Genomic DNA, 23173 nt, shown 5'->3' with positions numbered 1-23173 from the left:
GTTCAACATTTTATGTGTTGCAGCAGAAGAAATTCGTAATGTCGGCGGACAAATTATACGCTAGTGGTTAGTGCTGCTAGAAAAAATCGTAGTATTTTAAGACTACATGCTGCAGATGATATTGCTTGTCCCTTGCTTGCAGTTTGAAAATGTTTGATTATTAAAAACGTTTGATTATTAAAATCTTGCATTTAAAATAACGCTTATAACCGCTTATAACAGATAAACAAAAATCTTGTCTGTATTTGGCATCGGGACCAGCGCGAGAGGACCTGGCCTCTGGTTCAGTGGCAGGCAAGATGGCCGAACGGTGGTGACGGGTTGTGGTATGCACCGCTGGTGGATTCGCGATCACGGCGCAGCGCGGATGGCCTAGCGATGGCCGAGTACAACATCGACATCAACTTGTGAAAATTAAGCGTGTAAAAAATCTGCAAAAAAATGTAAACGTGCAAAAAAACTATTGTCGATAACATCACACATACACACACAGAAGAAAATGTAGATAATTGATTTCTTATTATTATTACAATAATTTGAATATTGAAATTATTTTATACCATATGCTTTATAATACTTACATGTATATAATTAATAACAATATATTGTTACGCTTATCCGTGCGTCCGCTGCTCACTCACACACTCACTCGCGAACGCGGCGCGTAATCCCGTTTCCAGGAATAAAGACTCTTTTTATGTTAGAAAGGAACTCGTTTAATAGGAACTCGTTTAATAGGAACTCGTTTAACAAAGAGCTCGGGTGGACACGTCCGAACGAATCGGAAACCCAGAGCGAAATCCCCCAGTCAATGTGTAATCAATAAATCAATAATTCCGTCGTTAAGGACCGCGCTTCGACTTGAAGCTATTCGAGCGAAGTTCACGTGGACGAAGTTCAGCGCGCAACGGGTGTCTCGGCACGGGCGCAACACTGCCCTCCCTCTTCCAGATTGTCGTCCCGACAATCCGGAAGGGCAGCTGAAGCGGACGGTTCCCCACCGGGTCCTCTTCCTCAGGAAGTCCAGGTCTTCCCCGAGACGGATTCTTGTCCTACCCCGAGCTGCTGCTACGGGTAACCAGACTACGTCTCCTTCGACCACTTCCTCTTTGACTCCGCAGGACTCCACTACATTCCGGCTCGGTGCGGACCCCTTGTTTCCAGCGCTGATCCGTTCCTCTTGAACGTCTTCGGACTGGGAGGGGGAATAACTCTCCGTGGACCCTGCGTCTCGCAAGACTCCCCCAGTCCCCACCTCGGCATTTGCCCTAAGTCCCACGGAAAACCACGGGTCGAAAACCGTGGGCGAGGCAGACTTCTTTAGAAGACTTCAGGCGATCACGTTGCCTTCTTTCGGGTCGAAAGTTTTTTCGCTCTTCCTCTCTTTCTGCGAAAGCAAACATTAAACGCAGCAATTTTCACAAAATACACAAAAGCATAAAAAAAAAGTTATTAAAACACGTAAACATTGTAAACATAAATAAAAGAGTTCCCACTACCCTCGGGCTCCGCTAGACTTCTCGCACCACAACCTAACCCAAATGTCTCTCTTCAAAAGGAGCTAACCTATCGGCATGCACAATTTTCTTCCTATTCCGAGGAGACCTGTGAATACAGAATACTACGTCACTTAATTTCTTAACTATAGAATACGGGCCCTCCCAATTGTTCTGCAACTTAGGAGCCCTCCCTCTTCTCCTTTGAGGATTAAACAGCCAAACTTTCTGCCCCTCTTGGAAAAGAAATGATCTTGCTCTCCCGTCATACCAGGTTTTAATCTTCGAAGATCTCAACGACATTCTCTCTCTTGCCTCAAAATGAATTTTTCCTAACCTTCTCCTCAAGTCTTGGACGTAATACCCGGAAGATTCCTGCTCCTGAACATCTGGAGAATTACCTCGTAATAAATCTAGAGGAAGTTTTAAGTCTCTAGCGAAATATAATTCTGCTGGAGTGAAACCCGTGGCCTCATGCTTAGATGATCTATATGCCAGTAGGAACATGGGAATCCACCTATCCCAATCTTTCTGATTTTCAGAGACAAATTTTGCCAAGAAATTTGTTATTGTCTGATGTTGACGTTCGACTTGGCCATCCGACTGGGGATGTAAAGGAGTAGTCCTTGTCTTTTTAATTCCCAGAAGGTTCATTAATTCCCGAAATAACTTAGACTCAAAATTTCGTCCTTGGTCAGTGTGGATTTCTGAGGGAACTCCGTGTCTGGAAATAACCTCGTTAACGAAGACCTCGGCGATAGTCCTTGTCCTAATATTCCTGATCGGAAATGCTTCTACCCATTTAGTGAAACAATCAACGATCACAAGTAAATATTTGTTTCCGGTGGAAGTTCTCGGGAGGGGACCAAGTATATCCATCTGTACCCTCTGAAAAGGGATGCCCACATTATAAATTTGAAGAGGAGATCTCCCTTTGCCTGAGGGACCCCTCCTGGCTACACAGACACGACAAGATCTGCACCAGTCTTCTACATCGCGCTTACAGGTAGCCCAATAAAAACGTCGACGGATTTTACTTAGGGTCTTATTTATTCCAAAATGCCCTCCCGAAGAAGAATCGTGAGCTTCCTCTAAAATCCTGGCAACCTGACTTCGGGGAACTACCAGCTGAAAGAAGACAGAATTTAGATTAGGGGCTTCCCACTTCTTATAAAGAATATTATCTTTAACAACAAGAGCATCCCAATATGCCCAATAAATGTGAGAAGAAATATCTCCTGATACTACTTCAGAACGAAGAGGACGAACACCTACCTTCTTCGCCTGTAAAATTAAAGAAATGTCCGGATCCAATCTCTGCTCCTTTCGCCAGAGTTCCAGACTTTCAGTGTCTAAGGAGATTCGAGCAACAGTCTCTTCTTGTCCCTGAGAAGATTTCTTTTCCACCCTTGCACAATACTGACAATCTTCCATCTCACACAGTCGCCTTGATAAACCATCGGCATTCTTGTGAGAAAAGCCTTTACGATGAACCACAGAAAATTCAAATTGTTGGAGCCTCTTCAACCAACGAGCCAATTGTCCTTCCAAATCTTTGAAGGACATTAACCACTTCAAAGAGACATGATCCGTGCGAATTAAAAATTTTCGCCCCAAAAGGTAATGGCGAAAAGATTTAAGAGAGTCGACAATCGCCAAAAGTTCGCGGCGAGTCACACAATAATTTCTTTCCGCCTTATTTAAAATACGACTGTAATAAGCGATTACTCTTTCTTTTCCCTCCTGTTCCTGAGAAAGGACCGCGCCAATCCCAACACCAGAAGCATCAGTGTCGACAATAAATTCTCCTTCCCCATCAGGAAAAGATAGAATTGGGGAAGATAATAATGCAAGTTTTAATTCTTCATAAGCCTTTTGACAATTTTCTTCCCAAACAAATTTAACTTTATTTTTCGTAAGAATAAATAAAGGCTTGGCTATTGAAGAAAATCCTCTAATAAATCTTCTATAATAGGAGCAGAACCCGAGAAAACTCCTCAATTGCTTCTTAGTGTGAGGGACAGGCCAGTCTCTCACTGCAGAGATTTTTTCAGGATCTGTTGCAACGCCCTCGGAAGAAATTACATGACCTAAATATTTTACATTTCTTTCAAAAAGGACACATTTTTTTGGATTGATTTTTAAATTAGCATTACGTAAACGAAGAAAAACCTTTTTCAGATTCTCAACCATTTCGTTAAAATTCTTCCCGAAAATAATTACATCGTCCAGATAAACTAAACAAATCTTAAATAATAAACCATGAAGAACTTTTTCCATAAGACGTTGAAAAGTCGCGGGGGCGTTACATAATCCGAATGGCATCACAGTAAATTGCCAAAGACCATTACCGATAGAAAAGGCAGTCTTTTCCCTATCCTCGGGATGTATTTTCACCTGCCAATATCCGCTTTTAAGATCGAGTGTAGAAAACCAAGTGTTACCTGCTAATTGGTCGAGGATATCGTCAATTCGTGGTAAAGGAAAGGAGTCTTTCATAGTAACATCATTCAATTTTCTATAATCCACGCAGAATCTAATCGATCCATCCTTTTTTTTTACTAATACTGCAGGAGAAATCCAGGGGCTTTGTGACGCTTCGATCACTCCTTGTTCCTTCATTTCCTCAATAATCTCATTAACTTCCTTTCTCATGTTAAAAGGGATTCTGCGTGGTACCTGTTTAATAGGGAGAGAATCTACAACGTTAATTACATGACTAACTACATCACAATTTCCCGCAACAATCTTTTCAGAAAATACATCCCGATATTCACGAATGAATTCAACAAAAACATTTTGCTGATTATCGGAAAGATTCTTAGAATTTTTAGAAAGGAGCTCCTCCAAAAGGGGAGAGAACTCCTTAGAATCTTTCGTTTGGGCAATCCTTCGAATAACAGAAGGTGCGCCGAAAAAAGAATCGCAAACTCGACCGAAATCTGTCTTCCGAAGAAAATCCACCCCCAGAAGACAATCATCCGCAATGTCCGACACTAATATCGGAAGCTCGAATGAGTTTTTACCGAGTTCAACCTTGGCGAGAATTTCGAAGTCAACCGTAACGTCTTCCCCCGTGGGATACTTGAATCTTCGACCGAATACCGGAAATCTCCGTTCCCCTTCACGAACGAATTTCCTATTTATTAAAGAAACATCGGAACCCGTATCTATTTTGAAAATGCATTCTTTATTATTAAGAAAACCAGTATAACAATAATCTTGAAAAATCTTATGCACTCTATTAACAAGAAAACACCGTTTCGTCGGGGATTTATCCATGCAAGCTGACCTCTCCCCGCCGAGATCAACTAAAACACGTTTTCCTTTTTTTCCGGACACTCGTTACGGAAATGCCCTTGCCTCCCGCAAAGCCAACATTCCTTCGGCTTACTCTTAACAAATTTTCTCTTTTCTCCTTCTTTCACGTTCTCTTTCTCTTTCTGTTCACCTAAAGTAGGATTTGCTGTTTCACTAGTCCCCCCATTTTTATTGAAAAACTTTCCCCCTCTATTTCTTTCCCCAAAGCTTTCGCCCTGAATAGCCTTAACCGCCTTTGCCCTTTCCACCGCGATCTTTAATGAAGTGATCCCTTCCAATTGTAAAGTTCTCTTGACAAATCCATCAAACAAAGCAGAAACGAACTGTGAACAAGCAATCTTATCTCGCACGGCATAAGTGCATTTGGGATAGGCCAGGCGCGAGAGCCTTTCAAGATCAGAGCCCAGCGCTGCGTATTCCTCCCCGAATCTTTGTTTTCTATTCGTAAAAAGGGAGTAATAATTTTGCGAGAGGTGCCCCTCTCCGAAACGCAGCTCGAGCTTTTCAGTGAGCTCCGCGTAAGTGAGAGATTCGATTCCATCGGCGCACGATTCGAGAAGTGACCGCGCCTTCCCGCGCAGACACGAAGCCAACACGACCGCCTTTTCCGCCTCGGTCCACAAATTCGCGCGCGCGATTAAAAGAAATTGCGCTAAGAATTCGCGAAGCGGCGCCGTCCCATCAAACGTATCCGGCTTCAACTTCAAACCGCGCGGCGCTTCACTCGAACCTTCACACGCGATGCGCCCCGCACACGAGCCCACGCTCGCGCCCATCGCCCGCAGCGGCGCGACCAAATTTCCGCACGCGGCGCGCCCCGCACACGCGCCCTCACCCGCGCCTATCTCACACGACGCCTCACTCAACATTACGCCGCGAGAAACATTATTGGAGGGACTTAGCTGGTAAACGGCGAGTTGCTCCTGGAGACGTGCCATTGCAGCATCGCGCTCCTTCAAGCGAGCCTCCATCTCACTGCGGAAAAGCTGTTGCTCTTGCTGCTCCAGCCGCCGCTCCTCGCGCAGACTTTGCAACTCTAAGTGGACGGCTTCAAAAGCGCCCGTCCCCGCCTCCGTCGCCCCTGCATCCTGCGAATGGGACGAGGCACCCGTCTCCGCTCCTGCCGACGCCGCGGCCTGCGAACGGGTCCTCGGCGGGGAGTGCATGGTCGCCATCCTGGTCGGAATACTGCGCTCGTCTAGAGTTCCTTATTCGCTCGTTCGTCTTCGCTCGTCCGATCCCGGACGAGCCCCCAAAATGTTACGCTTATCCGTGCGTCCGCTGCTCACTCACACACTCACTCGCGAACGCGGCGCGTAATCCCGTTTCCAGGAATAAAGACTCTTTTTATGTTAGAAAGGAACTCGTTTAATAGGAACTCGTTTAATAGGAACTCGTTTAACAAAGAGCTCGGGTGGACACGTCCGAACGAATCGGAAACCCAGAGCGAAATCCCCCAGTCAATGTGTAATCAATAAATCAATAATTCCGTCGTTAAGGACCGCGCTTCGACTTGAAGCTATTCGAGCGAAGTTCACGTGGACGAAGTTCAGCGCGCAACGGGTGTCTCGGCACGGGCGCAACACTATTAATAACTGTTTGGCGCACCGCCGTGTATCATAGTGTAAATAGTAGTTAATTATTAGATTGATTTCGTGTTGTCGTTTCATATTGTTAATGGTACGGTCCTTGTATTGATTAATTATACCGGGTTAAATTATCGCGCCTATTAGCGAAACGTCGGTGGATCGCGATTAGTACACTTGTCGATATTCGCGCGATTCACCCGACTCGTGCTGCCCTCCCACGGGTGGCATCCCCAATTATGAGAAAAATTCGGTACTCGCTCGCGCCGTACTTCGCAGGTGCGCGAGCCGGAGAACGCCGAAGAGAGGCACTCACCAGTCGAACGTCGTGAAGCTCACACGTTACCGTTTTTGCATGTGCAAACTCGGAGTGCTCGGTCGCCTATTGCAGACCACGAAGGCCTAATCGCTTGATATCCTGCCTATCTGTGACTGCTTGCTATCCTGCCTATCTGTGCCTGCTTGCTATACCTGCCTGTCCGTGCCCGCTTGCTATACCGGACTGTTGCATGCTTTCGCCTTGCACGCCAGAGATCTCGCCAACGGGAGGACGACGTCGACACCCAAGAGGCGCCGGGCAACTACACGGTGAGTCGCTTCGCATTTTTGATATTCGCTTGCTTGCTTCGCTTTATTCGCTTTCGCGAGGGCACGGGCCCTCTGGTCCTTCGAGAAATTTTGTTGACCAATCGCAAATCCGGGGAGCGCCTCATACCGAGCCGAAGATCCGAGTTCAAATTTGACCAAAAATCGTCGGTTTTTATTTGATCGCCACCTCTCGGATGGGTTAAGGGCAACCCACCGAGAGTGCATCTCTAAGAAACCCGAAGGGAGGCCTCGGATTTGATAAAGGCCAAACTTCAAGAGGCCGTGACTCAATCTTGAGCTGTAGAGCCATTGAAGAAAAAGAGAATGTCGATTAATTTCTCCAAAAAGGGGGGGTATGAGGCGCTCCCCGGATTTGCGATTGGTCAACAAAATTTCTCGAAAGACCAGAGGGCCCGTGCTCTCGCGAAAGCAAATAAAGCGAAGCAAGCAAGCGAATATCAAAAATGCGAGGCGACTCACCGTGTCGTTGCCCGGCGCCTCCTGGGTGTCGACGTCGTCCTCCCGTTGGCGAGATCTCTGGCGTGCAAGGCGAAAGCATGCAACCGTCCGGTATAGCAAGCGGGCACGGACAGGCAGGTATAGCAAGCAGGCACAGATAGGCAGGATAGTAAGCAGTTACAGATAGGCAGGATATCAAGCGATTAGGCCTTCGTGGTCTGCGATAGGCGACCGAGCACTCCGAGTTTGCACATGCAAAAACGGTAACGTGTGAGCTTCACGACGTTCGACTGGTGAGTGCCTCTCTTCGGCGTTCTCCGGCTCGCGCACCTGCGAAGTACGGCGCGAGCGAGTACCGAATTCTTCTCATAATTGGGGATGCCACCCGTGGGCGGGCAGCACGAGTCGGGTGAGTCGCGCGGATATCGACAAGTGTACTAATCGCGATCCACCGACGTTTCGCTAATAGGCGCGATAATTTAACCCAGTATAATTAATCAATGTGAAACGACAACACGAAATCAATCTTATAATTAACTACTATTTACACTATGATACACGGCGGTGCGCCAAACATTACCGCCCACCAAAATACACCGTATTTTCTATGTTTGAGCAAGTCCCTCCGGTGAGCCGTCCATCGGCAGAGGGCACAGCTTCACCAGAGGGCGACTAAGGAGGCCATCCGCCGTCCTCACCGTAGCGACCCGGGCGACCCCGTCACGACCCGGATGCAATTCCTCGACGCGCCCTCGTCTCCACGCTAGAGGAGGGGCGTTTTCGGTTTTTAGAAGGACCATCGTGCCCTTTGATATCGCGTCAGCCGGCTTTAACCACTTTGGTCGTTGCTGGAGGGTGTGTAGATATTCTTCATGCCACCGTTTCCAGAATTGTTGGTGCATGTGCTGCACCAGCTGCCATCGATCGAGTCTACCTATCGGCACCGGGTCTAGGTCGGGATAGGGAACCGCTACGAGCGGCTCTAATGTGATAAAGTGCCCCGGGGAGAGCACCCCGAGGTCGTGGGGATCCGAGCTGGTGGGGCACAAAAGTCGGGAATTCAGGATGGATTCTACCTGTGCTAGGAGGGTACTGAATTCCTCCACCGTGAGGATCTGCGCTCCCACCACGCGTTTTAAGTGGGTCTTTGTTGCCTTAACCCCCGCTTCCCAGAGGCCACCAAAGTGTGGCGCGGAAGGGGGGTTAAAGGACCACTGGATTTGTTCTCGCCCTGAGGCCGCCTCCATGCAGCTGACGAGCTCGCGCTGAGCCCCCACGAAATTGGTGCCGCAGTCGCTGTAGATCCGCGAGCAGCGACCGCGCCTAGCGATGAAACGCCTCAGAGCCGACAAAAACGAGTCTGTAGATAAGGAAAAAGCAAGTTCCAAATGAACCGCCTTTGTGGTAAAGCAAACGAAAATACACACGTACGCCTTGAACGGCGTTGCCCCGCGAGAACGACGATTATATACGAAGAAGGGGCCCGCGTAGTCGACCCCGGCGATTGAGAAGGGTTTGGCCTGACGTACCCGGTCGAGCGGTAGGTCCGCCATGGGCGGTTGCAAAGTACGCGGGTTCGCCCGAAAACATTGGTAACAACGCGACAAACAACGTTTGATGGCCTGATAGGCCCCCAGAATCCAAAAATGCTGCAGTAGTAGGTAATGCAACGCTCGACGCCCCGGATGCAAGTGTAGGCGGTGGGTGCGCTCTACTATCAATTCCGTGAGCCGGTGCCTACCGGGCAACAACGCGGGATGCTTGGCCTCATGAGATATTGCGGAGTGCGTGAGTCTACCGCCCACCCTGAGGACTCCGCGCGCGTCCACGAAAGGGGCGAGTTGTCGCAGAGGTTTGGAGCAATTCTGATTGCGTTTCAATCTATTGAGATCCTCTGCAAAGCGACAAGATTGAACAACTTTAACGAGGTATAGCAGGGTCGAATGGAATTCGACTTGGTCTACAACAAGAGTTCTGTGAGGTGAATTCGACTTGAGTCGATTAACAAAACGAAGGCAATAAGAGAATATTCTAACAAGTTTATCCAATGCCGAAAAACGATCGAGAAGCGAATCAACAACAGAAGCAGAGTTTACGACATCAGCAGGATCTACAACAACAAAAGCATAAGATTTTTCTTCCTCCGGAAAATCGTCATTTTCCAATATCGTTTCTGGAGTGGGTTCGAATTCGGCGAGCCACGCAGGGCCAGTCCACCAAAGCTGATGATCCACTAATTCTTGAGGAAACAAGCCTCTTGAGCAACAATCGGCGGGGTTAGACTTGGTGTCGACATGCCTCCAGCAAGAGATATCTGTATTGGACTGGATGCGGGCCACACGATTACGCACAAACGTCTTCCAACGGTGGGGAGCCGAACGTATCCAGGCGAGCGCGACCTCGGAATCAGACCACGCGTACGTGCCGTCGATAGTAATCTTAGGCCGGAGGATGTTCCCGATATACTCCGCTAAGTCCGACAGTAAAACGGCTGCGCAAAGCTCGAGTCTCGGCAAGGTGATGGCTTTAAGCGGGGCCACCTTTGACTTGGCGCTGAGCATTCGAATCAGTACCCCGTCCTCGGCGACGATTCTAATATATACAACGGCTCCGTAGCCCTGTTCGCTCGCGTCACAAAATCCGTGTATCTCCCGTCGGATTACGTTGGCCATGGCGATAGTACGAGGTATGCGAATGGAAGCTAGTGCGGGGAGTTCTGATTTGTATCGCCCCCATCGAGAACATATTTCCGAAGGATGCCCGTCGTCCCACTCTAATTTGAGCACCCAGAGTTGCTGTATCAGTCTTTTAGCTGCAAACGTAAGGGGAGTCAGAAAGCCTAACGGGTCGAAAATACGAGCCAGTTCCGAGAGAATGGTGCGTTTGGTACAATCTTTGTCCAACGAGTGGACCTGAAAGCCAAAGTTGTCCGTTTGAGGATACCAACGAAGTCCGAGAACTTTGAGAAACTGATCTTTCGAGGATTCAAACGATAGCAATGATTGACTGCAAAGCTCTGGATCGAGATCTGCTAAGACTGACGGATGGCTGCTGGCCCATTTCCTGAGCTCGAAACCCGCGGTTTTAAGCAAAGCTTGTAGCTGCCGCTGAAGCTCACGGGCTTCCCCCTCAGATTCGGCGCTCGCCACCACGTCGTCGACATAGACGCTCTCCTCCAAGACCGCCGCGGCCAGAGGGTAGCTCACTTTGCCTTCCGTTGCCAATTTCAACAAGCAGGCGATTGCCAGGAACGGAGAACACGTCAATCCAAAAGTGACAGTCAACATCAAGTAGTCTAATATCGGATCATTCTCCGAGAAACGCCAGACTATTCTCTGGTAGTCACATTGACCGCGCTCGACCAAGATCCGAAGGAACATTTGTTTGACGTCCGCAGTGAGCGCCACGCGGCCTACCCGGAACCTCAACAATATCACGACTATATCCGTCTGTAACTTAGGCCCGGATCGCAATACGTCGTTGAACGAAACGCCGTTCAAATCCTTTGCCGAGGCGTCAAATACGACCCGCAATTTTGTGGTAGTGCTATCCGATTTAACTACCCCATGATGGGGCAAATAGAATACAGGTCCGTCCACCGGGAACGGCCGTTCAATCAGTTTCATATAACCGTTATTCAAATAATCCTGCATGAATTTGTTATAGCTCAATTTAAACTCTGCATCTAATTTAAAGCGACGCTCAAGTGCGCAAAATCCATTTAGGGCTACCTGACGCGTGCCGACAAAACAAGGTTTATCCCTTTTGAAAGGGTACAATACAACAAAACGACCGGACGCGTCCCGACGCGTGGTCTGAGCGAATAATTCCTCGCAACGTTTATCCTCCTGCGAATACGGTGGGACCGATGGAATCTCGTCTAGTTGCCAAAATCGACTAAGAGATGCGTCCAACGAATCGAGAGTCATAAACGAATGTGTGGATCCCGGCGCCTGCGTTGATACCGACCCGACGAGAACCCAGCCGAAGACGGAATTGAAGTCTGGTTCGCCCTTCTTTCCCACGCGACGGCCATCCCGAAGTAACGACGCGAAGATTTCTGCGCCGATCAGGATGTCGATGGGACCGGGTCGGTGATACCGCGGATCAGCTAGCCGCAATCCGTTTAAATGTTTCCACGCTCTTCGCTCGACCTGACTGCTAGGTAACGGGGCGGAGATGCGCGGAAGAATCGTAGCCTCTACTGGGGTGCGCGTGCTTTCCCTGCCCTGTGCTTGTATTACGAGTGAGGTGCGGCCTCGAGTTGCAGCCGCCTTTGTATCATTTACCGCGAGAACTACCGTATGGCACTTGGTTCGTCCGAAACCACCCCTCTGCATGCAACTTTCTGAGATAAAGTTTAGCTGGCTCGCGCTATCTAACAGAATACGAACGGGGAAGGGATTTTCGTGTGCGTCGAGCGCTTCGGCTTGTACCGTCGACAACAATACGATCGGGTTCGACCGCGCGACACTAGCCATGCTAACGAGGGGTTCGCTTCCCTGCGATGACGTTGTCCCCGATTCGGAGGGTGGTTCGGCGTCTGTGGGTGCATTCGCCGAGCCCGAGTTCTGCTCAAAATGCAGGAGCGTGTGATGTTTGGCCTTACACGACCGACACGTCCACGACGATGGACAGTCATTAACGCTGTGGCCCGCGCGGAGGCAGTTATAGCACAAGTTCGAAGTTTTAGCCGTTGAATGCCTTTCCCGAGGGGATAATTTCAAGAATCGAGAACATTTTGCAACGAGGTGTTGTTCTTTACATACCGGACACTCGGCGGTTCGAGTTGCGAGCGACGAAGCCGACGCGGAATTCTTTGACGAAGTCGACTGAGACTTTTGCGACGTATTTTGTGAGCCCGATACTGACGCGAAAACCCGGCAGTGATCAGAGAGGAACTTTGTGAGTTGCGTGAATTTCGGTATTTCCTCCGCCCGGTGTTCAGATTCGAACTTCTCGCGGAGCGAACGAGGGAGCTTCTCCAGCAAGAATTTGAGAAGGAGATAATCCCAAGCGTCTGTAGGAAATCCTAATAGATTCAATGCTCGCGTGTTCTCGGTGAAGGTGCTCAACAGCGTGCGCAGGGGGACGGCCGACTCCGACTTCAACGGCTGAGCTTTCAGCATCAAGTCCACGTGATAATCCGCCAAGTCTCGTTTGTTTTGATATCGCGAAATCAAGGCGTCATAAGCTATCGCGTAGTTATCGGCGGAGAGAGGGATGTTCTTGACGACGTTCAGCGCTTCTCCTTTCAAGCAGGATATCAGATATTGATACTTCTCTATGGTAGGGACGTTCCGGTTCTCGTGAATAGAGATGTTGTATAACGCGATGAACGAGGGCCAAAGCGTGAGATCTCCCGAAAATTGCGGAAGTGAGATCTTGGGCAATTTGACCGATGACGTCTGGGCCGGGGCCTGCGGGACCGGAGCGGCTACTCGGTCGGCGCCCACAAATCTCTCGTAACGCCCGATTACCGCGAAGCGCATCTCGTCAAAGTCCCGGCGAATCGAATCCTCCGTTTCGAACTCTTCATTTGAGGCGTTTTGTATTATCTTGAGGTGGGTTGCCTCAAAGTCCTCGACCAATCTGGTCACGATGGGATATCGCACGAGGAAGTTCGGTCTCTGACTTACATTGTCCGCGGCGAGCATCGACAGCTCATGATTCTCCCGCATACGTTTCACGCATAACTCGCGTTTGGTTACATTCCCTCGACTCATGATGCCCGGAATACAATCACTAGGTCAACCAAGATGACGATAGCAGCTCACTTCGATGTGAGAATATCAACAATGCCGGAAGCTAACGGTCGTCAAGTTCCGAAATGTTCGCAAAACAAAACAACTATCTCCTTGTTGTGATGACGAGTCGGCTCGGCTCGAATTTCTGTTCGAAAGCACGACGGATATTTTCGAGAGGCTATAATAACGATTCGTACAATTTCAAAACGACGGTAGGTTGATGCAAAATAATAGGGTGCGAGCACTGGCGGTAGAGGGGGATCAAGTAGGATAATTAACGAGGAAGATGGTTGCAAAGGATACAAAATAATATAATAGTTAGACCAATAATAAATCAACAATCAGTAATCAATAATCATCAAAATCAAAATTATCAATTAAATTGGCACAGGTACCCGGCTACGACGAAGAAATTGCAGTCAGGCACTTATCTGATCGAGCCTCAGTAATACGCGTTGCGCGCGGTCTTACTACATAAGCGGAATATACGATATGATCATACGACATGAGCGGTATACCACATGAGCAACCCACGCCACAAGCATTAATTTATTTGGCTCAATTCCAATCACAATCTCCAATGACTAATTGAAATATCATATGAGTGCTGATATATTTTATCCCGGGGACCAGTGCCGCCAAACAGTGTTGTCGATAGATGGCAAATATTCGCAAGCGTTCCAACGATCGAGAAAGTGTATATGTACGCATGTATTTTCGAATTGTATCGAAAACACACCCGGTAACAACGAACAAGTATCGCGTGTTATTATCAACGCGAGCTTATGTAGAAAAAATGTGTATATACGCTGCCGGCCCGTGACCGAGCGTCAAGGCCGTCGACGGCGCAGCGAAAACGTATGGCTTAACCGAGAATATTCCAATGTTGAATATTTCGGTTAACGACAATATTCAATAACGAATGACAAAAGCAATTAACCACAAAGCGATCAAACGACAAGTTTCCCGCGCGTATTCTGGTCGCGAAGCAATGTTGCGGCCGAGAGATATCGCGGCGGGTGTAGAATACGCGACTAATTAATTGTAATGCAATCGCGAACAAAACTACTAAGAAATGCTATCCACGAGCGAAAGGTCGGCGTTATTGCTTTAGCGCGCGAGATCCGGCTCGAAGGACCAATGCAATAACCCCCCGTGCAATAACAAATAATAAATTAGGGGCGTATTTTGGTTTAAAAGGTCTTAAAAATAAGTATTCTTCATATATAGGAATATTTTATAGGGGAATTTGCATGTTTTTTAAGCTTATTTTAAGAATATATTTTTATTTTTTAAGTAAGAAAAATGCTCTTCTCTCTTTTCTATGTTATATCCTGATCACTAAAAGATGTAAATGACAGACAGAGTAAATGATTCTAGCTGTTCTATAGGTAGCAGAATCCCAAAAACCAAAAATTGTCTTATTCAAAATAAGTGTGGCTATTGTCTGAACAAGAATAATAAACATATATTATACGTTTATTAGTTTTTTTTTTAAATAAAATATTAACAAAATTTTGATAAAAGTTATAATATTTCTAATAATATAAGAGAAATAAGACCGTTTTATGACCGTTATACAATCAATCAATATTAAATAAGCGGTGTACTATCCGAGCTTGGATCTTAATAGCCTAATAATATTTTTTGTGTATTACACGTATATTTTTTCCAATTTTTAATAAATTGCGCGCCGACTAACTTGTCAGACTTACAACACAGTTCCTGTTGGAGTAGTAAATTCTTTACTATTATTTAAATCGATTTAATTAGAGGGGTGTGAGGAGATTTTATTAATCCAATAGAAGCTGTGTTTTAAGTCTGACAAGTTAGTCAGCGCGTAGTTGATTAAAGTTGGAGAAAAATATGTAAATATAGTATATAAAATGTATTATTAGGTTACTATAAAATCTAAGCTCAGATCGTAAATGGCGAGGTAAATAATTCATTTAATATTGATTAATAATATATTTTTGATAAAAAGACCGCCTAGAACCTAGAACGGAAATATTGGTTTAGTTCTAGTTCAGAGACGATAGCCACATATACTTCTTTTAAATAAAAAAATTTTAGTTTTTTGCGTTTCAGATACCTAGAACAGCTAGAATTATTTACACTGTCTGTCATTTATGGTGATCAAGATATAACAGAAAAAAAGAGCATTTTTGTTACTTAAAAAATAAATAAATTTTTAAAATAAGGTGAAGAGAACATGCAAAGTTTAACGTTATTCACTTTCTTCGTTTTCCTATAAAAAGTTCCTGAAAAATATATATTTTAAAGATTTTTTAAATCAGAATACCTCCGTTAATAATTCTTTACATTCTCTTCTATAAATATAAATTTATCTTGTTATGGTTTTAATTGATTATTCCGGCGTTTATTTGTGATTTAAATAGAATATTGTTTACTTTGTTTATATTATTAGATAATTGTTTAATGTTTTAGTATGTAAACTTGAACATTAATTAGCATGTTTTTTTTATATTTATATGGTAGTTGTATAGCTGGAGGGGACCACCTTGGATGACCTTGATATTTTAGTATGTTGTCAAGGTCACCCTCCTGAGTGACCTTCAGAAGAATTTAGCCCGCGCTCGTTATTCGTTAAAAAGTTATTAACAAAAAATGTTTCGAAAATATAGCAGCTATTTTGAGTATTGGAAGGCATAAATGACTAATATATATGTCGAAATAGTTGACGCATACACTTTTCACGCAAACCGAGGTTTACGCACACCCCCCCTGCTTTCGGGGGAGGTGCGGTAGCCCAAAAATAGTTCACGCATACACTTATCACGCGAACCGAGGTTAACCACATAAAATTGCGTATACTTATTTTCCATAATTGTTTAAAACGCGTCAAGCTAACCAAAAAACAAGAAATTGTGATTTTTGTTAAAGCATAGCACACACACATATGTGTATGTTCTGCTTTATAGAAGTTGTGATTTTCGTTAAAGCAGGGCACACACACACACACACACACACGTGTGTTGCCCTGCTTTATAGAAGTTGTGATTTTCTTTAAAGCAGGGCACACACACATGTGTGAATAAAATGTGCATCATATCATGATAAATTATGAAACACTATGGGAATGTAATGCGAATCTTTATAATTTAGGTTACAATTTGAATGCGCGGGACATCTGTATCGACCGGTCAGGTGACAATAGTCGCGTACTCGCACGTCGTCTGGCTCGAACGGTTCTTCGCACACGTGACAGTGCGTTGCGCTGTTAAACTCTTCTTACTCTTCTCGCGTGAAATTTGCCATGGGTATATTAGTGGACAAAATGGTCTTTACGTCGTGAGCTAAACGTCTTAGCTCCTCGGCGAACCACGCGACGCAATCTTTATCGCGACGAAACCGATACATAGATAACGACTCGTCGTACGTACAACGCACGTAGTACCCTATGATAAACACGCGATGATGTTGATATGTGTACCTGGACGTTTCCGGATCCGCTTCCATCTTCTCCAGAGTACATTCCAGGTCGGCGTATACGACAAACGGAACTCGTTCCTTCCTATTGTGATTTTTAAAGTCCAACCACTTGTCGTTATCGCTCGGTAACTTGATTGCGCAGTTATTTATCTCCCGACAGTCGACGGTGAGGGCAGCCAATTTCTCGTTGGAGCTGAAGTAGTGCAAACATCTGCAAAAATAAACGCAAATATTATAAATTTTTTTATACACAAATTATTCTATATATTATTAAAAGAACTATAGGTACTTACCGATCGCAAAAATATTTCCGACCATGGTGCTTGTTGATTTGCGAGTTCACGAGGCGGGATAGGTTCTTGATCCATGCAAAATGTCCCACGTTGTCGCCATGCACGTACAAGGCACCAGCTTGTACATGAAACCGTCAACTGTACTCTTTCTGTTCGAACTAGAACATTGCGTCGAGAATGTGTATTTTCAACTATGTCAAAATGTTCACGGTGTAAATGAAAAATTCAAACAATTTGTAACAATTTTACGTCAAAATTGTATCACCGATAAATGTAACGCAGTTACAATCTTGCGTGAATTTTACGATAAAAATTCGATTATTGATTGTGAATTATTAGCCTACGCTTTGGATACTATTGTGTATAATGCGCTACATAATGAATAAATGCTTATAATATGGTTAAAAAAGTTTTTCCTTTTCATTTACCGTTCCCTTTTGTTACGCTGTCTTTATTTAATAATTTATGCATAATTTCTGTACGAGAACGCGAACGAGAGAGAGAGAGAGAGACCGCGCGAACGAGAAGACGCGCGCAAACGGGGGCCGGGAGCGAGCGAGAACGCGCGAGGGAAAGATAACGCGAACGGGAGCGAGAGAGACCGCGCGAACAAGAAAACGCGCGCGAACGGGTGCCGGGAGCGAACGCACGAGGGAGGGATAACGCGACCGGGAGCGAGAGAGACCGCACATACGAGAAGACGCGCGCGAACGGGGGCCGGGAGCGAGCGCGCGAGGGAAAGATAACGCGAGCGGGAGCGTGCCGTGTGACGTCACGCGGACTCCGCGGCGCGGCAAAACGCGGACCCCCCTCGCCCCGCTCCGCGGCGAAAACGCGGTCGCCCCGCGGCGCCGGAAAACGCGGACCCGTCGCCCCGCGGCGCCGGAAAACGCGGACCCCCTCGCCCCGCGGCGCCGGAAAACACGGCGCCCGAAAAACGCGGTTTCCCCCTCCCCCTCCCCCCGCGTCGCACAAAAAACGCGGCGCCCGAAAAACGTGGTTCCCCCCTCCCTCTCTTCCTCGCGGCACACAAAAAACGCGGTCCCCTCCCCCACCCGCGGTCCCCCCCCCCTCGCCGCCGCCCGCCCACGGTTCCCCCCCCGCCCGCGGTTCCCCCAGCCCCTCACCCCCCCTCAGATTTCCGGATTAGAACCGGCCTAGTTTATCTACTTCGCTGAATTAAAATTATGTCTAGACATAATAAAAATTGGACAAATAATAATAACTTTTTGAAAGTAGAGGTTTTAAGTTTAAAATTTAAATTTTATTCATTTTTAACAAAGTTACAGCTGCTCGAATTTTGCCTATTTTTAAAGATAAATTTAGTGTTTCTTCAATTTTTATAAGAAATTTATAATTTACTTTTACTTAAATATTAATTTTTATGTATTTGTTGTTATTGCTAATTTTGTGAATAATTAAAAAATAAAAAATAAAAATGTTTTGCTGATCCTTGCTTAACACTACAAAATAGGTGATATCAGTACAAAATTACTTTTTTAAAAAAAGGTAAAAAAAAGTGCCAAATACCGCGATTAACCGACTAGATGCCGCACACAACACAATTTCTTTTTGTCTCTTATTACCCGTTTCTAACATTCCGCCCGCTTTTGTTAATCGTAGATAACGAATCAACTATATAAAGTATCTATATTGATAGGAAGAGGACAAAATTTAGTGACAGGTCTTTGTAATTCAAAGATCTGCGTACGTACCGTAACAACTCTAGTATGACCGTCTTGACCAGGATGAGTCTTAACAACCCGACCTAAAGGCCACTTCGTTGGAGGATACTTCTCATCAACTACTAAAACCAATAAACCTTTTTTTACAGATGGAACAGCATTGTTTCACTTGTATACCGCAAGGTATCTCTGCAAACAGTCGCGTGACCATTGTTTCCAAAAGTCTTCTAGCATTTTTCTAAGTAGTTGCCACCGAGAAAGGTAAGAGACTTTAACGCCCTCTAAGGATGGTTCAGGAATAGTAGTCAGATCCTGACCTATAAGAAAATGACCAGGGGTTAGAGCAGAAATATCGGTTGGATCCTCAGACTGAGGACAAAGGGGTCGAGAATTCAACACAGCTTCTATTTGAATTAATAAAGTATTCATCTCTTCGTAGGTAAGCAGTTGATCACCGACAACCTTGTTCAAATGCGTTTTAACCGATTTAACGCCAGCCTCCCACTTTCCTCTGAAATGAGAGGAGCTGCCAGTGGATTAAACCTCCACTGCGTTCCGTCCCTAGCAAGAAGCTTAGTTAACTCTTCTGATTTCTTGGAACTGGATAAAAAAAGCTTACAAAGCTCGGCATCTGCACCTTTAAAATTAGTACGGCAATCACTAGATAACGTTGAACAAATTCCTCGACGAAAAATGAAACGTTTGTACGCAGCTAAGAAAGCTTCAGTTGTGTAGTCTGTAACCAATTCTAAGCCGAAGTCGAGTAATAAACGAACAAAGCTATGTAAGTCTTGTAGGTCTTAGCATTCCTACCCTTCCAAGTTTTCATAGTAAACGGACCTGCATAGTCCGCTCCCAAATGCTCGAAAGATCGAGAAGATGTTATTCTTTCAATGCGTAACTGACCCATGATTTGATGGGCTCTTTCCTGGCAAAACTGAGTACAAACTACACATTTGAGTATGAATGATCGAACGACGAGTCGACCTCCGATTATCCAATAATTGTTCCTAATAAACGAAAGTGTATCCTGAACTCCTCCATGGAATGTACGAGCATGAGCGTCAACAATAACCAAAGAAGAAAGAATAAAATTTTTTGGTAGAATGTAAGGATGCTTAGCATTTTCGGATAGAAATGATCGTTCAAGACGACTTCCTACTTTTAATAGTCCAATTGAATCGAGTTGTGGTGTAAGTTTAAGAAGTGCATTTGATCTAGGCACATCTCTACCCGACGACAAAATCCCAAGCTCATGAGAAAAGTAAGCTTGCTGAACAATCTTGATCCAAAACAACCTAGAGTCTGTCAATTCGGTCACTGTTAATGGATGATTGAAAAAAAAGATTCCCTTACTTCTCGAAATCTTTTTACAACCCTTTTACAACGAGCAGTTATCCGTATAAGTTTAGTCAAATCAGAATATTTATCAATCAAATCCTAGATTTTTGGTGATTTTGATTCAATAGTAGTCATGACCTTAATAAGTCTTTCCTCTAAATTTTCCTCATAAGAGAGTGAATATGATTCATCCGGCCATGTTGATGGAGGTTGAGTTAACCAATAGGGACCTATCCACCAGGCTCTTGAGTCTAACAATTGTTGAGGTGTTAGACCTCTTGTCGCTAAGTCTGCCGGATTTTCCTTCCCGAGTATAAACTTCCATACAGCTTGAGGTAACGCGGTCTGAATAAAATTAACCCGATTTTGTACAAATTCCCTTCATTTTGAAGGATGACCTTTGATCCAAATAAGAGTAATTTCGGAATCTGTTCTCAGAAAAACAGGGATGATATTACCCAGGTCCATCACCTTGATTATATGCGAAACAAGTTTAACTAGCAGAACGGCAGCTGTCAGTTCTAGACGAGGAATAGTAAGCTTTTTTAAAGACGCAACCTTTGTTTTGGAAGCTATAAAGCAGACAATGACTTTACCTTTGCTCGAAGTTACTCTGGCAAAAACAATTGCAGCCATGGCCTGTTGCGATGCATCGCAGTACCCGTAGATTTTAATAAGTGAACTAGCTGTCCAACCTATCCATTTTGGAAATTCGAATTTTGGCGTATTGTGTAAATTATTTACAAAATCCCTCCATTTTTTTATTAATTTTTCCGGCAATGGGTCATCCCATTCCAACTTGATTGACCATAACTCTTCCACAAATATCTTGCCGACAATAGTAACAGGCGACAAAAAACTCATTGGATCAAAAAATTTAGCAATCGTAGACATAACAGTCCGTTTAGTAATAGTTCTCGATGTAGGGAGCTCGAACGTAAATTTAAACGAATCCGTTAAAGCGTTCCAAGACAGTCCAAGTACGTAAACAGTCTCACCTTCATTAAATGAGATAGAATGAGACGTAATCTTTCTATCGGGTGGTATGTGTTCCAAAACATCAAGGTGATTGCTCATCCATTTCTTTAACAAGAAACCGCCCGCCATATAGAGCTGATTCAAATGAGCAACTTTATTTTGAGTTTTCTGAATCGAATCCGCGCCGCCATGAAATTTGTCTACGTATCGACTTTTCTCCATTATTGGAATAGCTAACGGATTTCGATGTCCCTCATCCTTTATCAACTGCACAAGAGCACGTATAGCTAAGAAGGGTGAGCATACCTGACCATAAGTAACAGTTGTGAGTACAAAAGGAGTGATTTGTGACAATGAATCTAACCAAAAGATCCTCTGATAATCCCAATCCGACGGGTCTACCTTTATTTGTCTAAACATTTTTTCAATGTCAGCTATGAAAACATAAAGAAAGAGGCGGAATCAGAGGAGTAAGTTGAACAAATCAATTTGTAACTTAGCACCGGTATGTAATAAGTCGTTAAGCGACACGCCCGTAGTTGTTGGGCTCGACCCGTTAAACACAACCCTTAACTTAGTGGTCAGACTCTGCTCTCGTAATACGCCATGATGAGGGAGATAGTACGCTTGAGAGGGCTCCGATTGAGACGAAGGAACTATCTGCATATGACCCAAGTTTCGGTACTCTACCATAAAGTCCGAATAAAGATTAAAATAATTAGAATTAATTTTGAACCTGCCAGATAAACTCTTGATTAATCGCAAAGCCTTATTTTTTGAATTACCAAGTTTAGCCAGATTTGATTTTGTTTGAATTGCCGCGTTAAGGTCCCTCGCCCATGAAGCGTGATGCCATCTATGACAATTGTGAAGCGTCAACCGATTCGATACGATTTAGTAACAAGCGTGTGAACGTAGCGCGCGAAGCGGCGCAGCCGCATAGCGACCTAGCAATAAGCGATTTCCGAATTCTTCTCGGAAGTACGTGCGTGCGAGAACAAGAGACGAGAAAGAAAAAAGAGCATTCGACATCATTCGTCCATCGTGGTCAGACGTGTCCGAGCTATCCTGAGTTGTCTGCTGTATATTATAGCTATCCGAAATTCTGAGACCTGCCGCCGATATCTACAGTGGGTGTACGAAAGTGTGATGATTTCATTACGAGGCTAGAATTATTGAAAAGGACGACCACGGAGATAGAAGGAAGGACGAAGTTTATGAGAAGGACGGACGTCGCCATTTTCGGGGATTCGCCCATTACATGTCTTGATACGGAAAGAGGTTTGATTCGTGATCGCTTGCTGGGCTTTCACTATTCCCAAAAGCGGGAGAACTATTTCACGCATGTGAAAGGAATGGCTATAAGGTAACTCTTGATGTTCTGGGCAACAATCATGGAGCAACTAAGGGTACTACTTTTGTAGATATATGCGCTCTCTGATTGCAGAACATTCAGGAGATTTCTTTTTTACATGGGATGCTGAAATATACAGTCGCCTCGCTGTTGATTGCTGGGCATCATCCCACGATATAATCCTGTGCTTTAACTACCGGGATTATTTCCTTTGAATGCTCAAAGTAAAACGTCGCTAATATTGGTTGCAACCACGCGTAACTTTTACCTTTTCTTACACGTCTTCTATGTTGTCGTGTATGAATAATTATACGGATAATTCGTCTCTCATAAAATGTATTCGCTCCTTATTACGACAATCGGTCGAATTGCTAATAATAAAACATTGTAAATATCTCTTACACATACTTAGTTTCGAATTACTTGCGTTACGATTCTGGATATATTTTCTGTATTACAAAGTTTACATAAACATAACGTATCTCGTATTTAATTCTCGTGAATTAGATATTAGTTTATATTTCGTATTTCCGATAACTTAATTTTTGAGACTGATACATGAATTTGAATTTACTTGTGTTTATATTGCCAAATGGTTTAATGCTACTGAGTAAATTTTACTCATTACAAGAAATTTGGATTAATAGATCAGAATAATTGTGATAATTACAAGGTGATATAGGAAGTTCTGAATTACATCTATTGTTTGAATACTTATTAAATAAGTTTCTCTTTATTTATGAATTATAAAGTAATTTGACTGAAGAACGATTAAGTATGCATTATTCCATGTTTGATATGTTTTAAATAATCATTTGGATTTATGTTGATTATATTTACATTGTGACAGATGTCTTATTAATAGTCATTTT

The 23173-nt window shown here is 44.7% G+C and overlaps 2 protein-coding genes across 2 annotated transcripts in view; both read right to left on the bottom strand.

Moving 5' to 3' along the window:
• LOC143904791 (uncharacterized) overlaps positions 1 to 22988 on the bottom strand; it is a 38827-nt gene extending 15839 nt beyond the window's left edge. The window contains exons 1-3 of the mRNA XM_077419725.1: positions 18659 to 22988; positions 16944 to 17101; positions 16652 to 16861 (exon numbers count right to left, since the gene is read on the bottom strand). Coding sequence (XP_077275851.1) covers positions 20351 to 21367 — 1017 coding nt within the window. The 5' untranslated portion in view covers positions 21368 to 22988 and the 3' untranslated portion in view covers positions 16652 to 16861; positions 16944 to 17101; positions 18659 to 20350. The remainder of the gene's footprint in view (positions 1 to 16651; positions 16862 to 16943; positions 17102 to 18658) is intronic.
• Positions 8056 to 13176, bottom strand: LOC143904795 (uncharacterized). Its single transcript, XM_077419727.1, has one exon. The coding sequence runs from the start codon at positions 13174 to 13176 to the stop codon at positions 8056 to 8058; it is 5121 nt and encodes a 1706-aa protein (XP_077275853.1).
• Positions 22989 to 23173: the final 185 nt, after the last annotated feature.

The sequence above is a fragment of the Temnothorax americanus genome, unplaced genomic scaffold (assembly GCF_048541705.1).
Source record: "Temnothorax americanus isolate GAGA-0224 unplaced genomic scaffold, ASM4854170v1 Scaffold58, whole genome shotgun sequence".
NCBI lineage: Eukaryota > Metazoa > Arthropoda > Insecta > Hymenoptera > Formicidae > Temnothorax > Temnothorax americanus.
Note: the sequence above shows the minus strand (reverse complement) of the source record. Positions and strands in the feature narration are given on the sequence as shown.

Bases quoted from the DNA above. Each gene is read 5' to 3' on its own strand.
- LOC143904795 (XM_077419727.1), bottom strand. From the start codon at position 13,176: ATGAGTCGAGGGAATGTAACCAAACGCGAGTTATGCGTGAAACGTATG.